The following is an 18,718-nucleotide window of genomic DNA, read 5'->3' as shown; positions in this document are numbered from 1 at the left end:
ATGATGTGGCCTTTGAGATATTTATCTGAAGAAATTGCTTTAAAACAAACATCTGAGCTGCGCGAATGAGCACTCCGGCAGACGAATGTCATTGCTGCACTCAAATCGACGTAACTGCATTTATCTTTCTTCACCTCTGCATCAGAGACATTTGCCCAGAATTTAGTTTCTACATCTTGAACACCTTCCGAGGGACCACCAGGCTTTCCTTGTACGACTGTGTTTGAGTCAGCCTGAGGGGAAGCGGTACGAATACGTGCACAGTCTTTGGAGCAATGGATCATGACCACACAACTAAAAACACCAGTGCTCAATATTTAACACAACTTTCTCAGAGAAAGAAAGCAGATGAAATTGATTGTCTGCCAGAGGTTTTAGCTTTTCTTGTTACCTTTTTCAACATTTATTCTCAGAGGGCTCCTCGATCCATTTCAATTCTGCACTATTTCAGCTGCTGTGTAGCTACACGGAGGGCTGTGGGCTACAATGCACGCAATACACTAGCGGATTCGTCAAAGGTCAAATGCCTTAAATTTTACCTTGAACTGCAGTAAATCTTACACTCTAATACCATTTTCAGCATGCAGAGTGAGAAGGGAGCTGAGTTATGGCCAGTTTGCCTCGCTTGGCCAGTGGTAAATATCAAACCCGCAGTCCTTTTAGCTATTGAGCCCAGATGAAAGAGTGGCCCAACCGGCCATCTGACACTAAAAATGAAATATCATGACCTGCTCCAGGGCAGTGTGAACCGTCTGAGACAGAGGCATGCTGGGAGGGCATTACTACAGAGAGCTGTGGTTTTGTCACCCAAACCTCCTACTGGGAGCTCCCACAGAACAAGAGGCACGTTTGTCTGTGTCCCTCACTGTGTTTAAATCTGCTTATCCCGCAAGCAAGTTACTGTGTCTTCAGGTTTATGCGTCCCCTGTGAAAATCTCTCTCATCGTGGCAATGTGTAGTGCGGTACACTTTTAAATAAAACAACACAGCACTATAATTCTTGCATATTTAATATCTGTACTGTGAAACAGTCAAGTACACTATAGTATTACTCGATATAATAGCCAGCACTTAACACTGGCCTCAGTGAGCGATCATGTGGAGGCGTCCCACTCCCAACACAACAACTGCTTTTAGCATCTGCTCTTCTCTCTGCTGGTTATGAATGCCTCTGTAGGTGCAGATCAATGTCAACGATCTCTCCGAGCAAGAGGCAAACAGTGTCAATGAGCGCGATACCGTCGAGGAAGTAAAACTCTTTGTGAGTCTGCAGAATTAAAACCGACTGTTTTCATCTGATCTGAGGAAATGTCAGCTCTGAAACTGTTTGTTCCGCCACGGCTGCTTACGTAAAACTCCTCAAGATTCAGGACAACATACTTTTCCCTAATTACCTGTGCCTTGGAGGTTATCTTTTGCTCGTGTTTGTTTGTTTGAGTTCTCGCAGGATATTGTTTAAAAGTACAAAACTGATTTCAGTCTAACTTGGTGCAAAGATCCATTAGAGGCTGAGAAGAAAAGCGAATGGCCTTTGGTGTGAAAAGTGCCACAGTGTGACCATTACTGAAGCAATTTAAATTTTGGGCCCTAACAATGAGTCATACGAGTTTATATCTTGCCTCGTTCCATATTTTAAGAATAATGTTATCAGTATAGGTTTTGTCTACATCTGCTGAACTCTGAATGCATATTTTTTAATGGTCTCGAAAAAAGTAAAGACCTGCCATCGTGTTTTCCTATAATATAATAAGTAATATCAGAGGGACATCTTTTTATTCAAAAAAAAGAAAGACTCTTGAATGCATTGAATGGCAGTGGTTCAGTGATCATCCACTTGAGTCAGTTGAAATTATGCACATTTCAGGACAATGGAAAACTGAATATTCTCAGATAAGGTTTGGACAAAACACAAAACCATGACTGCTTGAAAAAAGACCTGACAGCTAGGGCTGTATTTGCACTTTTGTTTCAATATAGGAGAAAAGTTTGCCTTGCAGCAGGGGTGTATGTCATATTAACCAATCAGTAAAGTGGGCTAGTAGTGAGACACTAGGGAGGAATACCAGTCTGATCTGATCATAATGACGACTCAGTATCTGAAAAGCTGTGTGTAGAATTTGGGGTTCGACATTCCAGATGGCAAAGTTACCAAAAAGAATAAGATTCATTGGTAATTTGGTGAAAGTATCTGCCTCAGGGCCAGGTTGTACTCCGTGAGAATTAGGTTGTGTAACCCGCAGTTTGACCAGAGCGGAAATCAAACTTTTTTTATAGCTGTGGAGTAGAGTGGGTAGTTGGCTGTCAGAGAGCAGAGAGCTACCATGATGGATAATAAAACATTTGCACTATAATGACCAGCTCAGATTAAAAATGTAAAGTCTATGAGTGCAACAACTGAAGACTCACCTGCTAGCTTGCCACCCAGTGAGACATCTGTGTCCTCTGCTCAGGACTTTTGGTGAGAAGCTCATAAAAAGGCCATCACCAGTAAGACAGCTAGATTAGGATATATGGCTCGGTTATATGATGCCGCTCAGGAAACAGGAAGGGCAGTCTGAGAGCCCAAATGTCAACGCCCTGTCTTGCATTTTTAAAGAAAGCGATCCTGATCCTCACCTAACTCTAATGTGCTCTTCCTTTGCCCATCTCTCGACCAAGTTTCATAAAAAGTCAGCTTGGTGGTTTTTGCGCAATCTCGCTGACAGACAAGCAAACAAACAGACAAACAAACAAACTCAGCTCTCGCCTTGGCGGAGGATATATGTAGACTAGTCTGGCAGGCGGGGGTGCAATATTTTATATGGATCACGTCCTCAGTTAGTTTGACTGAATTACATGCCAGTTCCCATTCATTTAAAGTCTGAAAATGTGACAAGCTCTTATTTGCTGTGAAAATCTGAGTGTATATTTTTATGTGGGGAGGGGAAAAAAAAACTAAGAATAAATTGATGTGACTTATTATTCAAGTACCAAGTTTGGGATCAGGAGCTTATAAACCTAACTGGAACAGTCGCACTTCTCACCAGGCCCTGTCTTTTTAAAAAACTAAAAACTGAATGTAAAAAATATTTTACGGTCATTTAAAACAGGCAGACACGCGCCGCCCCTGCGCCTGCGAGTCCCGTTTTGTAATGCATCCATGGAGTCACTCAACCTCCAAAACTGCCCATCATCATCATGTGTGTTTTGATGTAGATTAAATACAGAATGAGCATTTTTCTTGTATAAAAATAACAAAGTGGCGTCACTGGCAGAGGTATGTGTCTCTGAGGACTTTCTAGGTCATTTCATTATGACCTAGAAAGTAGATACAGTATGTGCCTATAAAATGACTTCCCCGTTATTAAAGTCACTGCAGCAGGATGCTATTTCTGGTGATTGGGGCATTCCCTACTTTTTTTTCTTTTCCACCTTGTGTTGCTGGAAAACTGGGGATGTACATATTAATGACATTACAAAATTTGCATGTTTGTCTACTTAACATAAATAAAGACCTTCAATTATTTTCTTTAACAAAAAAAGAAATAAAACTATAAAAATACCAAATGAAACAGAACAGGTACTGAACAGGGCAGGCTGACGGCTCGTACATGAGTCAAATTTGGTCAAGTGGATGTTCGATATTATGACTTACTTGTGTGCATAACCGTCTGAGGTGGTGGTGAGGTTGATCTGCATGACCATCTGGAACTCGGTCTCGTTGCAGCAGTACTTGAAGGCGGTGTTGTTGTGGTGACAGCAGAACATGTAGGTCTTGATGTCGGAGAGGCGTGGGCAGTGAAAGCCAAAGTGGTACCGCCCTTTGTGGTCAGAGTAGGGTTCACACACTCGGTAATGAGCTGAGAGGGCTGCAGTGGTGAGGAAGACAAAAAAAGCAAAAAACAGAAAAGTAGATGTTATATTAAGGAGACACATCCCTGCTCATGACCTTAAAGACAAAATTTTGTGTTTGCCTAACAACTCCGAAAAATGACAACCCCTTATTAGATGCCTTTATCGAAAGCCGCTCTCAACGAAATACCCTTCAACCTACAACAACAAAACTCCACAAACATAGTATTGAATGCTTTTTGTTTTCTTGGGAAGCCTCTGAAAAGACATGATTGAAGAGAATTCATCTAACAATAAGCGTGTAGGACAAGGAACAAAAAACAAACTCAGTGTACTTGCAAAAATAATCAGATAGGAGACATCCTATTATGCATGATTGCAAAAGCACTGTCAGTTTTCTTTCTTGCAGGAACACAACGAGCCCCAAAACATAGAATACATTTAATTTATTAGGTCATTATGCAAACACAAGAGTGTCAGTGCTTCTGCTTGGAAACACCAAATATGATTCTCAGACCACATACAGAAATGACTATAGTATATTGTTAATTTATAGATGGTGTTTTTGTTAAAATTCAGAATAAAGAATCACACAGACAATTTTTTTCACCACCATATGATTAAAACGACTGAACTCCAACAAAAAAATGCTGGACTCTCTTTACCTGCTTCATCAAAGCTAAAGTCAGCCTGCAAATGCTACTACTTTTCGTGGCAGCTGGAGTCAAATGTGGCAACGCAGTCAGTTCATTATGGAGCGAGGGAAAGATGTGTGGTACAAATGGTGCCTTGGCTTATTTGCATTCATCTGTGACTTTGCTTTCAAGTCCCTGCAGCGTTAGAGGAAGATAAACCTGTGCATCCTTACCGTCTCCAAAGGGAAAAAATATAGTTTTTGTCACGGAATCCAACAAACGATGAGGTTTTGCTTTAATGTGAAATCGCAGGAATCTACTTCAAAAGCAGTCCAGGCTACATGCTATCAGAGAATGATCGAAAATCACCCTAATAACTACGATGGCATTTGTGTCAGAGGTTGCCTGGGTAAATTATTCAGTAGTATTCTACATATAACATACCAGATTTCCTTTACCAACACAGCACCTTGATTACAAATCTAATTGGCTTCTTTCCAAAGTACCAATGACCATGTATATACATTTTCCACTTTGGTTAACAAGCATGTACACGAAACAAGAGATGGTAACAGATTCATGTTTTATTGATTTTAAGAAAACTTTTGATTCTATTTGGCATCGTAAGGCCTCTATTACAGACTTCTACATGGTGCTATAGGGGAAAAAAAATGTATGCTCTCGTAGAAGCCAATAATGCAACAACAGCCGATAATGCAACAATGGCCGATAACGTAATAAGTCTGCACTTTTTAAAATATAAAAGGCCAATAACTGAATAAAAGTCCAGAACCGATAACGTAAAAAGTTATTTTGTGATTGGCCAAAAGTTATTATGTTATCGGTTCAGGACTTTTATTATGTTATTGGCCAGTTATTACGTTATTGGCCTATTACACTTTAAAAATAACAAATTTATTACGTTATCGTCCGTTATTACGTTTTTGGCTTCTGCAGATCTGATCAAACCAACATCTGGTAAAAGGCGTGCTGTTAAAATTGAAACAAATAAACTTGAACTTTCACCAAGAAAAGAGGTGTTAAGCTAAGATAAAAAAAACTTTGGTGCCACATATTGCCCAGAAAAACAAAATGACATAAGCAGTGCCTGCAAAGTAGAAAAGTAATAGGATACAAGTACGGTGCAGTACTGAAATAAAACAAGCAGGCTAACATAAGGCTAGAAAAAACAGTAATGCAGGCAAATATACTGAAGTGTTCATCAGGGTTGCAATTTGAGTATGATATTTGATGTGATGCTCCTGACCTCGCCCTCCTAGATAGAGAGGTGACATCTTTTTGTTACGGAGATGACCTTGCTCTAATGTTTCCTACTGAACAAGGAGTGCAACAACAGCTGGACGCAGTAGAAAGGTACTGTCAAACCGAGCCCTGGCAGCAAACACGGAGAAAACTAATAGAATGATTTTTCAAAAAACGCCCCAGATGTCCCGACTCTAGTTCACCGTAATCGTATCACTGAATCAAGCGAGAGTTACACCTACAACGCTGCTTTCCAAAACAACAATCAGAGCAAACCAAATTACGACAAAATGTCAGGAAATCTATTTAGAAAGCTGGAAAGAAGAACTGAAAAGCCAAAGTATGTAAAATGTTTTTTTTTTGGCCCTAAAAAGAGATTTGGCAGAGTAGATGTGTACTGAGGCAGTCTTGATTTGGTGAGCACAAACTAGGGATTGATAAAGGGAGACAACCGAAAGCAGACAGAATCTATGATGGCTGCTCGACAGGTGAGGTTGAGACGGAGATACATTTCAACATAAAACATTTAATGAAATAAGGAACCTCTACTTTAACTAGCTTAACTCTGTAATTTCAGATTCTAAAGAGCCAAAATGAGGAACCAAAAATACACATAGGAGAAGGAAACAGGGCACATCGAGCTGCCCAATATGCATGAAATGCCACAACCTCAGGGACAAGGACTGACCTACAAACAGGCAGCACATATACGTCTGCATATGATATACTGTACAAGATTAAAATATATCACCCTTAATGCTCTATTACTGTTCATATTACTGCTATTTCATAAAGATTTGGATTTTTTTGCTTTGGCAACATTTGGCAATATTCTATGCCAATAAAGCCCCTTTAAATTAAACTGAAATAAAGTTGATGGTTATTGCAGCATGTCATAATCGACTCGGACACATCCACTTGTTCATCACCCTCATAGTTAATCAATATCACCATCCAAGCATCCTTTCACTCTCTATTACTAATAATAAGACCAAGAATGAATGCCGCGGTTTGCCTGGAGACAGCTGTGCTGCAGTGGTATAAAAACTGCATAAAATCATTCTTTATCCTCTCCCCCTGCCCTAAATATGTGCTCATTCACTTACTCATAGGCATAAGTAGGCTGGGAAACACATACAGGCTAATAAACCTATACACTGCTACTGCTGCCTGTGTTCCTGTGATTTATGCACTGCGCTTGAATTGTATTTACTAGATTTTATTTGACCTTTGTTTAAACAGAAAAGGCCTCATTAAAATTCTTATCCTATTTGGACCATGAGAAGCAACAAAAACAGGGAGACACCGACAAAAACAGAAGACAGTTGATGCAAAACATGCCACAAATCAGTGGTGGACAGAAGTGTCATTATGATATTAAAAAATATTTACAGAACACAACAGAAGTGAGTGCAGCCCTGTGCAATATGAGCTAAATCGCATCATCTTGCAGTAACCGCATCACATCTGAGTTGAACAGTAAAGTATTTGCTCTTATGTCAAATAAAAAAGTAACGATTTACTACATTTAAAATGCAGGCCTCACAGTAGGACTTCAATGCAACAGAAGTCAGCACATCTTTCTTTTTTTCAATACTTTGTTGGTTCACCTTCATTTTTGGTGACAAACTTAATCCTCCACAGCATGAAGGATACCGGCATTGCAATTTTCTGTAGAGATGTTCTGCCGCTCTTGTTTTTTCATCTGCTCTTTCCTGGAGAAATTGTGTTGTTCTGCCTTTTCTTTAAAATACTCCACATGTGTTGTATTAGATTCGAGTCAGGCGATATTCTTGGCCAGGTCATAGTTTTCACAATTTCCTTCTTTAGAAACTCTTGCCGGAATATTGCTCTCTGGCAGTGCTTCTGCAGACTGGGAGTCATTTTGGTATCTACAAGTATTCATGGCACCAACTATAAATGTCATCTCCCCAACAGCTTTTGCGCTGATGCAGCCCCATATCATCAGCCTCCAACCTTCGTGCTTCACTGTCAGGACTATGTATTCACTGTGATCGTCCAAGCCAGATTCACACCAAACATGCTGGACGTCATCTGAGCTGAACAGATATAATTTGACCATCATTTGACCAAATAATGTGCTCCCAATATTGATCAGCCTTCTTTTCATGCTCTTTTTAACTTTAATCTTGAGCTTTGTAACACGCTGTCCATAAAGGTCGACGGTGCATGATGATGTTTTATTGCACTATCCGTCATACTGAAACTCTAATTTCCGCTGATAACCACCAAGTCTGAGCAAGTTCTGGGGCTCAAATGCCATTTTATGATAATTTTTGTGCAGTTAATCAAAAATCACAGTGTTTATAGGGTTTCTAACTTGTGTGTCAGCGATCACAGACAAATTTACTTTTAATGCATTGAGTTTCTACTTTAGGGCTTGTATTTTCAAAATAGTTTTTCTAAAGTATTTGTGTTTGATTGTTCATAATAGCGAATAGTCCACCGTCAGCTTAAAAATATTGTATGTATTGAGCGGTTTTAAATGATACTGTACTTAGGTCTGTTGTATACTATATATTCTGGAAACCTAAATGGTACCCTAAAACATACCAAGAGATGTCTAAAACACTAAAAATAAAACTTAGCAAGACTAACACGTTTAGTTTTCAAAATGCCACTAAGAATTGGCAGCAAAGAGTGTGACCAACGAATGTGCTGAATTGGACATTTTACAGTTGAAAAATAAACCCGTCTTTACTCTCCGGTGGATAGCTTATGTGACACAGTTTGTAAATTACCTTAAATGAAGCTTTGGCATTTCTTTTTAACTTATTTAAAGACATGATTTGAGTCACTCTGGCTCGAATTGTGACATTTGCTGATCCAATAATATTTGTATCTTCTTTGATTTCTTTTTCCTTGATAATTCTCAGTATAATCATAAATTAAATGACGCCACTCCATGTGAAGTGCACTTAAACTTTTTTATTAAAAAATCATTCTTTTTTTAGTAAATGACTTGCCTTTATCTTGTGCATTTCCCTTTATCAATGGAGCCTATAAAATCTGGCAGGGTTTTCAGTTAAAGTGTTGTTACTGTGATTTAGTTCAAGGTCCTCCTATGCTGCGGGGTGATAGAAGTCTTTCACTAATCTCAGACAGAGACAGATCAGCATTTGAAAGAGAGCTCTTTCAGGTTATAATGAGCTTGGTGAGGCCAGCCAGCTCCACTTCAACAATCCTTATTTTAGCACGAGGGGGAGTAAAATGAAGCAGTCCTGAAGGACACAGCAGGATTAGAAGTCAAGGATGGCTTTTCGTTGAACAAAACACTTTGTTTGACCCTTGCATTGGCTATACAAGTCAGTGAAATGGTTCTGCCATCAGCTCATGCTTTTTATGTCCCATAAAGCGCTGCACCAAAAAGGAGAGGGTCAGCAGTTGTAGGTAAGTGAACAGGCAGTGAGGAAACAGAGGCCCTCAGTGTCGGAAGTGGACCGTAAAGTCCTCTAACGATGCACAACTGGAAGGAGAATAGTTCAGGGGAAGTCTCTGGATTCCTAAATGAACAACAGCTGCTTGTGGAAATGATACAGTTGTAAACACACCCACCTGCTTAATTTCATTAACACCTCTTGAAATTTAGGATACAGTTAACAGCTTGGCTCTTGCATTAGAGTTTGTTTACACCCTGCGGTCTGAAAACCGCCATGGCTCTCTGTCAGTGGAGCAAGCACGCAACATCTGAACATCAGTCGGTGCTCGCACGTCGTATTTATTCATTTATGGCTGCAGTCACATCTGCAGTTTGTTGTCTGTCTTTGTTCTGAAACATAAAAGTTAGCGTTGTTGTATTTCATTCGGCGCTCGTGTACCAGAAAATGAAATCATGCTGAGTCACAAGTAAGTCGACTGAATTCAGGTGGATTTTCGGTAAGCTGTAAAACCTCATTTTCACATCCCCTTTTCTTTAGCTAAACACGAAGAACTCTGTGTACCATTTAGGTGTTATTAATACATGGAAAACAGCTTTGAAAAATGAACTCATTTTGGCTTCTGGGAAATTTTAGTGACCTTTTTACATGTATGATGACAAAATAAACCCAAACTATTTTAAGACTACAGTAACTTATATTTTAATTAGTTATTTTCATAGCAATAAAATCCACAAATAGAGATACATTGTCTCTTCTTCTTACACCTTAAGCCTATTCTTTTCTGTGGTCTGTAACGTTAACGACAACAGCATTCTTTTACTTTTGACAAAAAAATACTGTACAAATCTTTGATATAACCTTGTACTCCACACCCCTGAATTATTAGATTGTGGGGAGTCATATTTCATCTTTTCTGACTGCCAAGGACAGTAAAAATTCAGGTAGTAAGTCTTGTTTCTGGCAGTCATCCAGAATTCATAGCCATCCTGTCTTTGGACTTGTTATTTGAAAAGAAACATGGTTCTCTGGGTTTGATGTATACTTTTGTATAGGTGAACATGGCCATTTTGAAGTTGAAAGTGAGCTGCTGTGCTGCTTCTTAATGAGGTGGTCCTTCACATCAGTCACACTCTCCCTCCTCTGATTATTATGAGTTTTCAACCTGCTGTACGCCTCCTGTTAGCTCTTGTACAGATCTCTCTCTCTAACACACCTTCCTTCTGTTGCCCTATTTTGTCATTTTCAGACTTGAGTCGGCATCTTTTCCCTTGTGCATAATGTGTGTTTCATATCTCAGAGCTATGTGTTGGCGGGGTTCTTCTCTTTGTAGCTTCTAGGGTTATAATGTGCTCTCTTCACAGTTTACGCTGTATGGCCTCATTTAGCGAGCACCCTAAGGTTCAGAGATTTTCCTGCCAAGGAAAAGTAAGTTGTTGGCAGTAAGTGTTTTAAAGTGCCTTGATGTTAAGTGTTTCTGACTCAACTTGTGGACATCAGATGTCAACATGTATTTCCTTCTATCCATAGAACATTGTTGGGGGGTTTGCTTTCTGTATTTAGCTTGTGGCGCTGGTGGCTCACTCAGCGTGGGACTGAGACTCACATTTTGGGGAATACAAAATTTGTGGAAAGTGCTTCTAAGCATGTGTAATATGAGCACACCGTGAAACGCTTATGTAAGTAAAAAAAAAGAAAGAAAGAAAGAAAATGAGAACTTTTAAGGGCCAGATAAGCAGTGTCAGTGAGTGACACACACTAAACTTCACAGACCTGCAGTAGACAGCAGGAGGAAGATGACCGTCAGGACATTGAAGGACTGCCGACTGGTGATAGTCATCTTCTTGTCCTCATGTGGGAGGGAGGGAGGGAGCAGGAGGGGAGGGAGGAGAGAGGGGAAGGGCTGTTCTGCTTTAGCTGGACGTGGGCATCCTCTGCTCGCTGACAGCTCCTCTCACATGGCTGCTGCTGGGAGTCAGGACTCCTGATGGGAACAAGACAAGCAGGGAGAGGAGAGATTAAGATATTTGATTTGGATTTCTGGAAGCTCCACCCAACTGTTTGGACAGCTTGTCTGGCAGTGAGCACCCATGATGCCTTCTGAAATCTGTCCTTAGGCTTACATAACAGGACCGCTTGGGCATTTAGTTTAATTGAATTTGGCACTCTGACAAGTCCGAAGCTCAAGGTTGTTCCATGATGAAACTGTTGACTAATCATTTAGTTTACTATCAAATAAATGGCAGACAACTGTTTGATATAAAATAATTACTTGAGTCTTCAAATGAATGTGACAGAAATGGGAAGTTCCAGCCTATCAGATTGCTGTTTTCTGTTGTTCATAATCTACCAGTCAAGACATTTAAAGCACCGACCAGTGAAGTGAATAACATTAACCATCTTATTGCAGCTACCCATTACCACCATCTAAACACTGTTCCAATGTGAAAAAAATGGTTTTCTAAAAAGACCGGGCCAAGTGAGAAGTGCAAATATTCCAGTTAGGTTCTATGCTCCTGATCACAAACTTAGTTCTTGATATTGAGTCACATCCATTTATTCTTGTTTTGATTCTCACAGAATATAACAGCTATCACATCAACTCAAGTTCGAATGAATTCGAAGGAGCACAAAATTTCTTAAGACTAACATAGACGCAATCCATGTACAGTATTACACCCCAGCCCTATTATAATCTTCATACATGGAGTGAACAATGTTGATCATCTCACTACAAAGCAATCTCCTGGCATTCCTATCAATATAACTTTGACACGCACCACCCACCTAAACATTGTTGCAGATCAAGCACAGCCTCTCATGACCACAGCCCCAACTGCAGCAGCCTCCTCCAGCAGAATACTGTGTCCTGCCACCACAACAGCTATTCAGAATCAGTTCAAAGAAAACACAACAAAGTGCCTGAGATGCTGCCCCAGCCTCAGGTCCAACAAGTATCCATGGAATGCACTGGAACAATCCTGATCTATGGAAGCACTACCCAGCAACCTCCAGAACCCAAAGGTTCTGCTGCCAACGGCCCAGTAAAAACACCATCCATCCATCCATCCATCCATCATCTATACACCACTAAATCGTCACTAGGGTTGTGGGGGGGGCTGGAGCCTATCAGGGCAAAGGCAGGGGACACCCTGGACAGGTCACCAGTCTATCACAGGGCCACACTTAAAGACAGACAACCAAGCACACTCACATTCACACCTACGGACAATTTAGAGTCACCAATTAACCTCAACAAGTTTTTGGACCTTGTGGGAGGAAACCAGAGAACCCGGAGAGAACCCATGCTGCACGGAGAGAACATGCAAACTCCACACAGAAAGATCCCAGGTGTCCTAACTGGGACACAAACCAGCAACCTTTTATCTGCGAGGTGAAAGTGCTAACCCACCGAGCCACCTTGCAGTCAGTAAAAACACCAATTAATTGATATCTTAATAAGTTCCAAGAAGCTTCTAGGAAAGAAGGGAAAGTAGAGACAACTCCTCGTCCAAACAAGATCAGCAGAATGTGCAAAAAATAAAAAAACTGTCCACAAGCAAGCATATGAATTAACATAGTTGTTTTATTTGCTTTCCAACAATAAATAAATAAAAGATACAGTTAAATTACAGTTAAATTGTGCTTTTTTTTCATGGTATTTATTATTTTCTTTATAATTAGTACTGACTCACATTGTTCCAGCTTCTAAAATGTTGTATTTTGCTTTCTTTTTTCCAAGATTTTTTCCAAATTACAAAATTGCGGACCCAAAAACAAGGTGTTAGTTGAACTAATTTCATCTTTTGACTACCCTACTAGAACATATAATGCTTACTGATGCATCACATCACCAAAGCAAAACATTAAGATCAGAATGAACAATGAGTGTCAAACATATTTCTCTTCCAAATGTTTTTTGTCTAAAAATTATCAAGTTTCTTCCATTGAGAACTAAGATTAAAAAAACATCTAGCAGCCAGCAGATATTTAATTCTATAACTGCTCGGCAATCAAGAAAAATGCTACACGTGCACTAAAAGTGTGGCGTTCTGAGAGAAAGTGATGTTTTTACCAAATATTTAATGAATTACACTGAATGTGCTCCTTCAGCACAGTGCAGAGTTTTCACTGCAGAACTGCTGAGGAGCACTTTGCTTGAAAGTGATGCATTGTGGGAGTTCATGAATCCTCCATCCACAGTATTGCTTCACAGCTACCGTTGGAAACACCGTCATAGCGATCTCTCCACTGATGATAAGTGAGATTAATGGGGTGGCGGCACATTTTGCTTAGACACGCTTGTTTCTGTTCTTTGGCAAATTTATTCCTTGAGGAAATTACACATTAATGGTCCCTGTCTCTGCATTAGTTAAAGGTGATGTTTATGGTAATTTATTGCAAACTCTGTCAATGAACCCTTTGCACGTGGTCCTGGTTTTACTCTGTTAATGTGAAAAACAACTTGTGTTTGAATTTGACTTGATGTTACTTGTGTCAGCCACCGACACAACATGTAACTGTATCAGCCTTTGAAAATGACCACAAATTGAGCATTGAACTCTTTTGTTGCATATATGTGTGGAGAAACCTAAACATCCTCTTTGCACAAGCTGCATGGAAACTATTACAAAACTTGTCTTTTGAATTATTGAGGAGCTGACGGCGGCTGACAGCGGAATGAAAACCACATATAAAACGCAACAACAAGGGTGTAGAAGGCCATCAGTGTTCTTTCTCTTGTGATGAAAAAGAATGTAATGGTGGATCACATCCAGTTTAATGTTGCATCACCACCCTCTACTGTCTTTTTTTCTTGAACTATTTGCAAGCTGTTTTGGCAAACCCTCAGAGCCAAGTATGGTGCGGACAAAGCTCGATTTGGAATGAGATTGGAAAACGTCCTTTCTTTGACGTTAACAGACAATCAGAAAGAGAAGGAGGCTGGTGGAGCGCTGCCTCTCCACAAATGCGTTTTCTCAGAAATATAAAGACAACGCTTTGCTCACCGGGCCAGACATGCCAGGTTCTACATGCTTTTATAGACCGGCTATCTTTTGAAGTTGAGGTGATAATGTGGTAGTGAGAAGGAGGTGATAAAGTTGAAATATTCAGTGGTGCAAGAGATCAGCAACAGGTTACATTGAAAAAAAAGCATTTGCAGGTTTCACACAAGTAGCCACATTTTCTGGTGTGAGTTCAGTGCCAGCTGTGAAGTGGAGGTGTGGGAAGTGTTTGTTTGACTGTTTTTTTTGTTTGAGATTTCCATTCCGTTATCTTTAAAGGTTGAGCTGCATGATTTAGATGATTTTTGCTCTGGAAGTATTATGTTGGTTGATTATTTGTTTTTTTTTTTTAGCAAAATATCAAACATATAACAGTCGTCGGTTCTCAAATGTGAGGGTTTGTTTTGACCCTACATGACAATAAATGAAACATTCTTTAGGTTTAATAGTCAGACATTTCATGGCATCATCTTGTGCTTTGGAATATTATGTAGACATTTTTCACTTCTTCTTAACTAATTGGGAAAATAGTCTGGAGATAAACCTGTAATGAAAGTAACTGTTGGTGATGTACGTTTAAAAGGCACATTGTCAATGTTACTGCTTATACAGAGGTTCAACCAGGCTGTTTGTGGAGAAGGGAGCACTTGACAATTTTCACAGCTTTCACACCTCTTGCACATATGACCGGTTGATGCAGAAAGCAGCATGTCTACCGTCGACTCTCTTTTCAGGCTGGCTGAACAACACCCATAGGAGAATATACCACTGTCCTCGCTCTGGTTAGAACACAGCCGCTTGCTGGTTATAAATATGGTATGTAACCATATGAATCATGTATAACTGAAAAAACTCTGCCTGTTTAATTGAGCCTCAGTGGATGAACAAATGTATTGCAGCAAACCAAAGCTGTGCAAACAACTTAGAATCCCTTGACTTATCAGTTATTCTCTGTTTTTTCTACCTGTCCTGCTCCATCTCCTTTTTGTAACCATGCTTCTTATGCAATCCAGACATCATAGGGGGATGGTTGCACATGAGCATATACAACGTGGTAACTATATATGCACGTGAAGCACAGCAGGCTGTTTCTGCCGAAGTCTTTAAAAGCATTTTTGATCAGAAAAGCTGTTCCCTCTCCAGAAAGCCAGGCAGCTGAAGTCCCATGGGACTTGTTAGAGTGGCATTTCTTTTTTTTTTTTTTCCCTAGTCTTTTTATTTCTGGTGAGAGCTTTAGTATACAGTCAGATGACAACATGCAAAGTACAACGAGGGATTCCCATCTTTTGAAATCCCCCCACAAGCCAACTCTTCCTTTCCTACCGCTGTGGTCCTTTACAAGGCTTTTATATATGTTTTTTCTTGGCTTCCCTGCATTTTCGCACGAAGTCACATTATTGCCACGTTGCTCCCTGCGCCGTACAGGCTATAAGAGGGTAAGGTTCACTTCATCTCAGCGCAGGGCTTGTTTGCAAAGAAGTGAATGTTGAAGGGTTTGTGTAATGAGCCTGATGGTAGCGAAGCAGAACATGTACTGTAAATACACAGACGTGCACGCAGCATAGTACACAGTGCAAAGCTCCCTCCGACCGAAAATAGAACATACTGCTGAGCCGAACAGGCATGCAACACAGATGGAGGGTCTAGCTTCTTGCTGTTTATGTCTCAGATCAAACTAAAATATACATAAAGACCATGGCAACACCGTGTTACCAGCCTCCGAGTAAATGTAAAGGCCGCCGTACGGAGGAAATATGCAAAAAATTAACGGACTCCTGCGGTCATCAAAGGCGTGTTTCCTGCAAGAAGAAGGAAATATTAAGTGACCAATTACTGCAGCAACCACTGTGAATCTAACAGCACACTTTTCATCACAACACAGCGAGAGACCCAAATCTGTCAGGGGGTTTGATGAGGGAAAGTGCAGTGGAAGATTTTTTTTTGGGCTATTTGGAGATTACACATAATGATAAGATGGGCCTGTCTCATGAACATGCTTGTCCGAGTCTTTATTTTTTGTTCTGACATTTAACTTTAAAGTATATGACGCGTTATTATGCTTTCTAAAAATCATTATTTATTTACTTTGGCCTGCAACGTCTTTTATCTGAGAGGCTTTCAAGTTTGTAAAGGCACGAACTTGACATTACAATTCTCTCTGTGTGTCTACTGCTCAACTTTATTTTTAGAAGAAACATTTAGAGCCTGTCATTTTGAGTAACCTTTTTTTTTTTTCCTCTTGTATGGATGATAGTAGTTGGATATTAATACGCTTTCGGTGCCTCGTTATCAGGTTTTCCTCAGAAAAACAAATACACTTTCTGTTCCAACACAGGCCCTTAATCCACGATAATGTGCATTATCAATCACCCCGAAACGGATGAGTTTGGGAGCATACAGAGTGAAGTACACAGTGGAGACGAGACTCCCACTTCACACAGGGGATGAGTGAGCATCAGCTAAGTGAGTGTGGGTCCACTGATGGGCCTGCATCCAAACACTAATCAGTATTCTGTTGCAATGAGCCCTGTCCTTAATTGATGCTCGCTTTTACTGTCATCATAATAAATTGGGTTTCATTCATTCTTGATGACATTAGAGCGTCACTCAGAAGCCCCGCGGTGCTCGATTAGGATGTGAGCCCATGTTGGGAGATTTAGAGCAGTGATCTCATGATTATCGTTGGCGCAGAGGACTGAATTGTGTGCAGCACAACTGTCAGTGCGTGAAGAGTGGGAGCCTGAGTCACTAAAAGGAGGCGGCTGGTGGATGTGTACACAGAATGTGTCAGAGGTGGAGTTGTGGATGTTACAATACTTTTTTTTTTTTGTCTGTTACAGCCGTAGAACGTATATAAAAAAAAAGATGGATGCAGGATCTGAAATGTGAAGCCAATGCAGAAGTGACTTAAATCTGTATTCTTGCTCATGGCTAGCAGGAGCCAAGAGTTTTTGGATACAGTATGATGCTCACTTTGTAAATTTAGAGCAAAGATGATGAAGCAGATCATTAAGGGCAGTGCCACCTTGTGATTGACAGGTGATACCATATCATTCTCAGCTGCATCCACCTAGTTTCAAAAGACCAAGATTGCAGCTGCCAGGCTCCAAACACGTCCCAGTTGGGTGAAATCAAGATGGCTGCCTATGTCCTTTACATACAGCCTACAGAGTGTAAACAGCCACAACATTAAAACCAGTGGCGGGTAGAGTGTATCATATTGATCATCTCCTTACAATGAAGTGTTCTGCTGGGAAACCTTGTGTCCCGGCATTCATGTGCATGTTGCTTTGACACCTATCACCCTTTTTAACATTGCAAACCAAGTACACCCAGCCATGGCAAACTAGAACAGTAGAAGGCTCCCCCAACAGGACAATATGCACTACAACATCGCAAAAACTGCTCAGGAAACATTCAAGCAACATGACAAAAAGCCCAAGGCGTTGACCTGACCTCATAATTCTTCAGATCAAAATCTGATTGAGAATCTACAGGACGTTTCAAAGGAAGTCCAGTCCATGGAAGCCCCACCCTGCGACCCAGAGGACCCAAAGGATCCGCTGTCGACATCTCCGTGAATCATCCAGAAACAAAAAGGGAGAAATGACTCCCCAAAGACTGCAGCTGCATGTTCAGGAACACAGAATGCAGTGATAAATCTGAGTCTGATCGGAGGCCTCCATAATAGTACTGCATGATGGATATGAATCTAATCTCCTTTAGTGCCACATTACATTTAATTTATCACCTTGAAGGCACTAATGAAAGCTGTTTTTCCAGATGGCTCCGAGTTTGTAAGGACACCTGTTCAGCCAAGATAAAAGGACAAGCTACTCCAAAGTTAGTTATTTCAAACAAGTTCTATGATAAATCAAAAATTATTTTAATAGTCAAGGAATCAATCAACAAGTCACTCAGTTAAAGTAACAACAGGATGGTTTTCAGTTCATCATCAGCTATCAATTAATAATCTCTTCAGTGTTCCTCATCTGGCATCTTTCCATTACAAACTCATCAGTGTAACAACTGCTTATGCATTGGTGCTGCATCGCTGAGAGCTCAGAGCTGCAGAACTCAACATATTTTTGACTGATAAACAGAGGTTCTTCTTAGGTTTGTATGATCCATCACCTGAATACATTTTCCAGATCAAATGTTCTAAAATAAGACCGGCGGCAGCAGCAATGTGTTTTGGTCTAGTGGCTTGATGTCGCCTGGGAGACGTTTACGTCACAGAGGACATGGGGAAAAAAAATGTTACATCAAGTAATTAGCACCCACAGTGAAGTGTACAGGAAATGAATACAGTCGATCTTAAAAAAAAAAAAAAAAAAAGTCAAGGGAGAAAAGCACAGCGGGGTTGTCATGGAGCTTGTTGTGGAGAGTTTGGCCAATATGGCAGCCTAATGGATTCAGCTATTGTACGGTACAGCTACCTTGCAGCATGGGTGGTCTGTTTCAGTTTTTGACTTGGTGATGGTTTGTTCGCTTAACACACACAGAAGATGAGAAGAGAACTGTAATCAGACTTACATTGCTGCTGGCACATTGTGCTTCTACCTGCTGAGTGCTGTCATGTTGA

At 40.4% G+C, this 18,718-nt stretch overlaps 1 protein-coding gene across 3 annotated transcripts in view; it reads right to left on the bottom strand.

Moving 5' to 3' along the window:
* shisal1b (shisa like 1b) overlaps positions 1-18,718 on the bottom strand; it is a 43,667-nt gene that overhangs the window by 12,865 nt on the left and 12,084 nt on the right. For all 3 annotated transcript variants that reach the window (XM_008276123.1, XM_008276120.1, XM_008276122.1), the window contains 2 exons: positions 10,901-11,111; positions 3,635-3,848 (listed from right to left, as the gene is read on the bottom strand). In XM_008276123.1, coding sequence (XP_008274345.1) covers positions 3,635-3,848; positions 10,901-10,967 — 281 coding nt within the window. In that variant the 5' untranslated portion in view covers positions 10,968-11,111. The remainder of the gene's footprint in view (positions 1-3,634; positions 3,849-10,900; positions 11,112-18,718) is intronic.

The sequence above is a fragment of the Stegastes partitus genome, unplaced genomic scaffold (assembly GCF_000690725.1).
Source record: "Stegastes partitus isolate 25-593 unplaced genomic scaffold, Stegastes_partitus-1.0.2 Scaffold65, whole genome shotgun sequence".
In the NCBI taxonomy this organism is placed as follows: domain Eukaryota; kingdom Metazoa; phylum Chordata; class Actinopteri; family Pomacentridae; genus Stegastes; species Stegastes partitus.
This window is presented reverse-complemented; position numbering and strand designations above follow the sequence as displayed.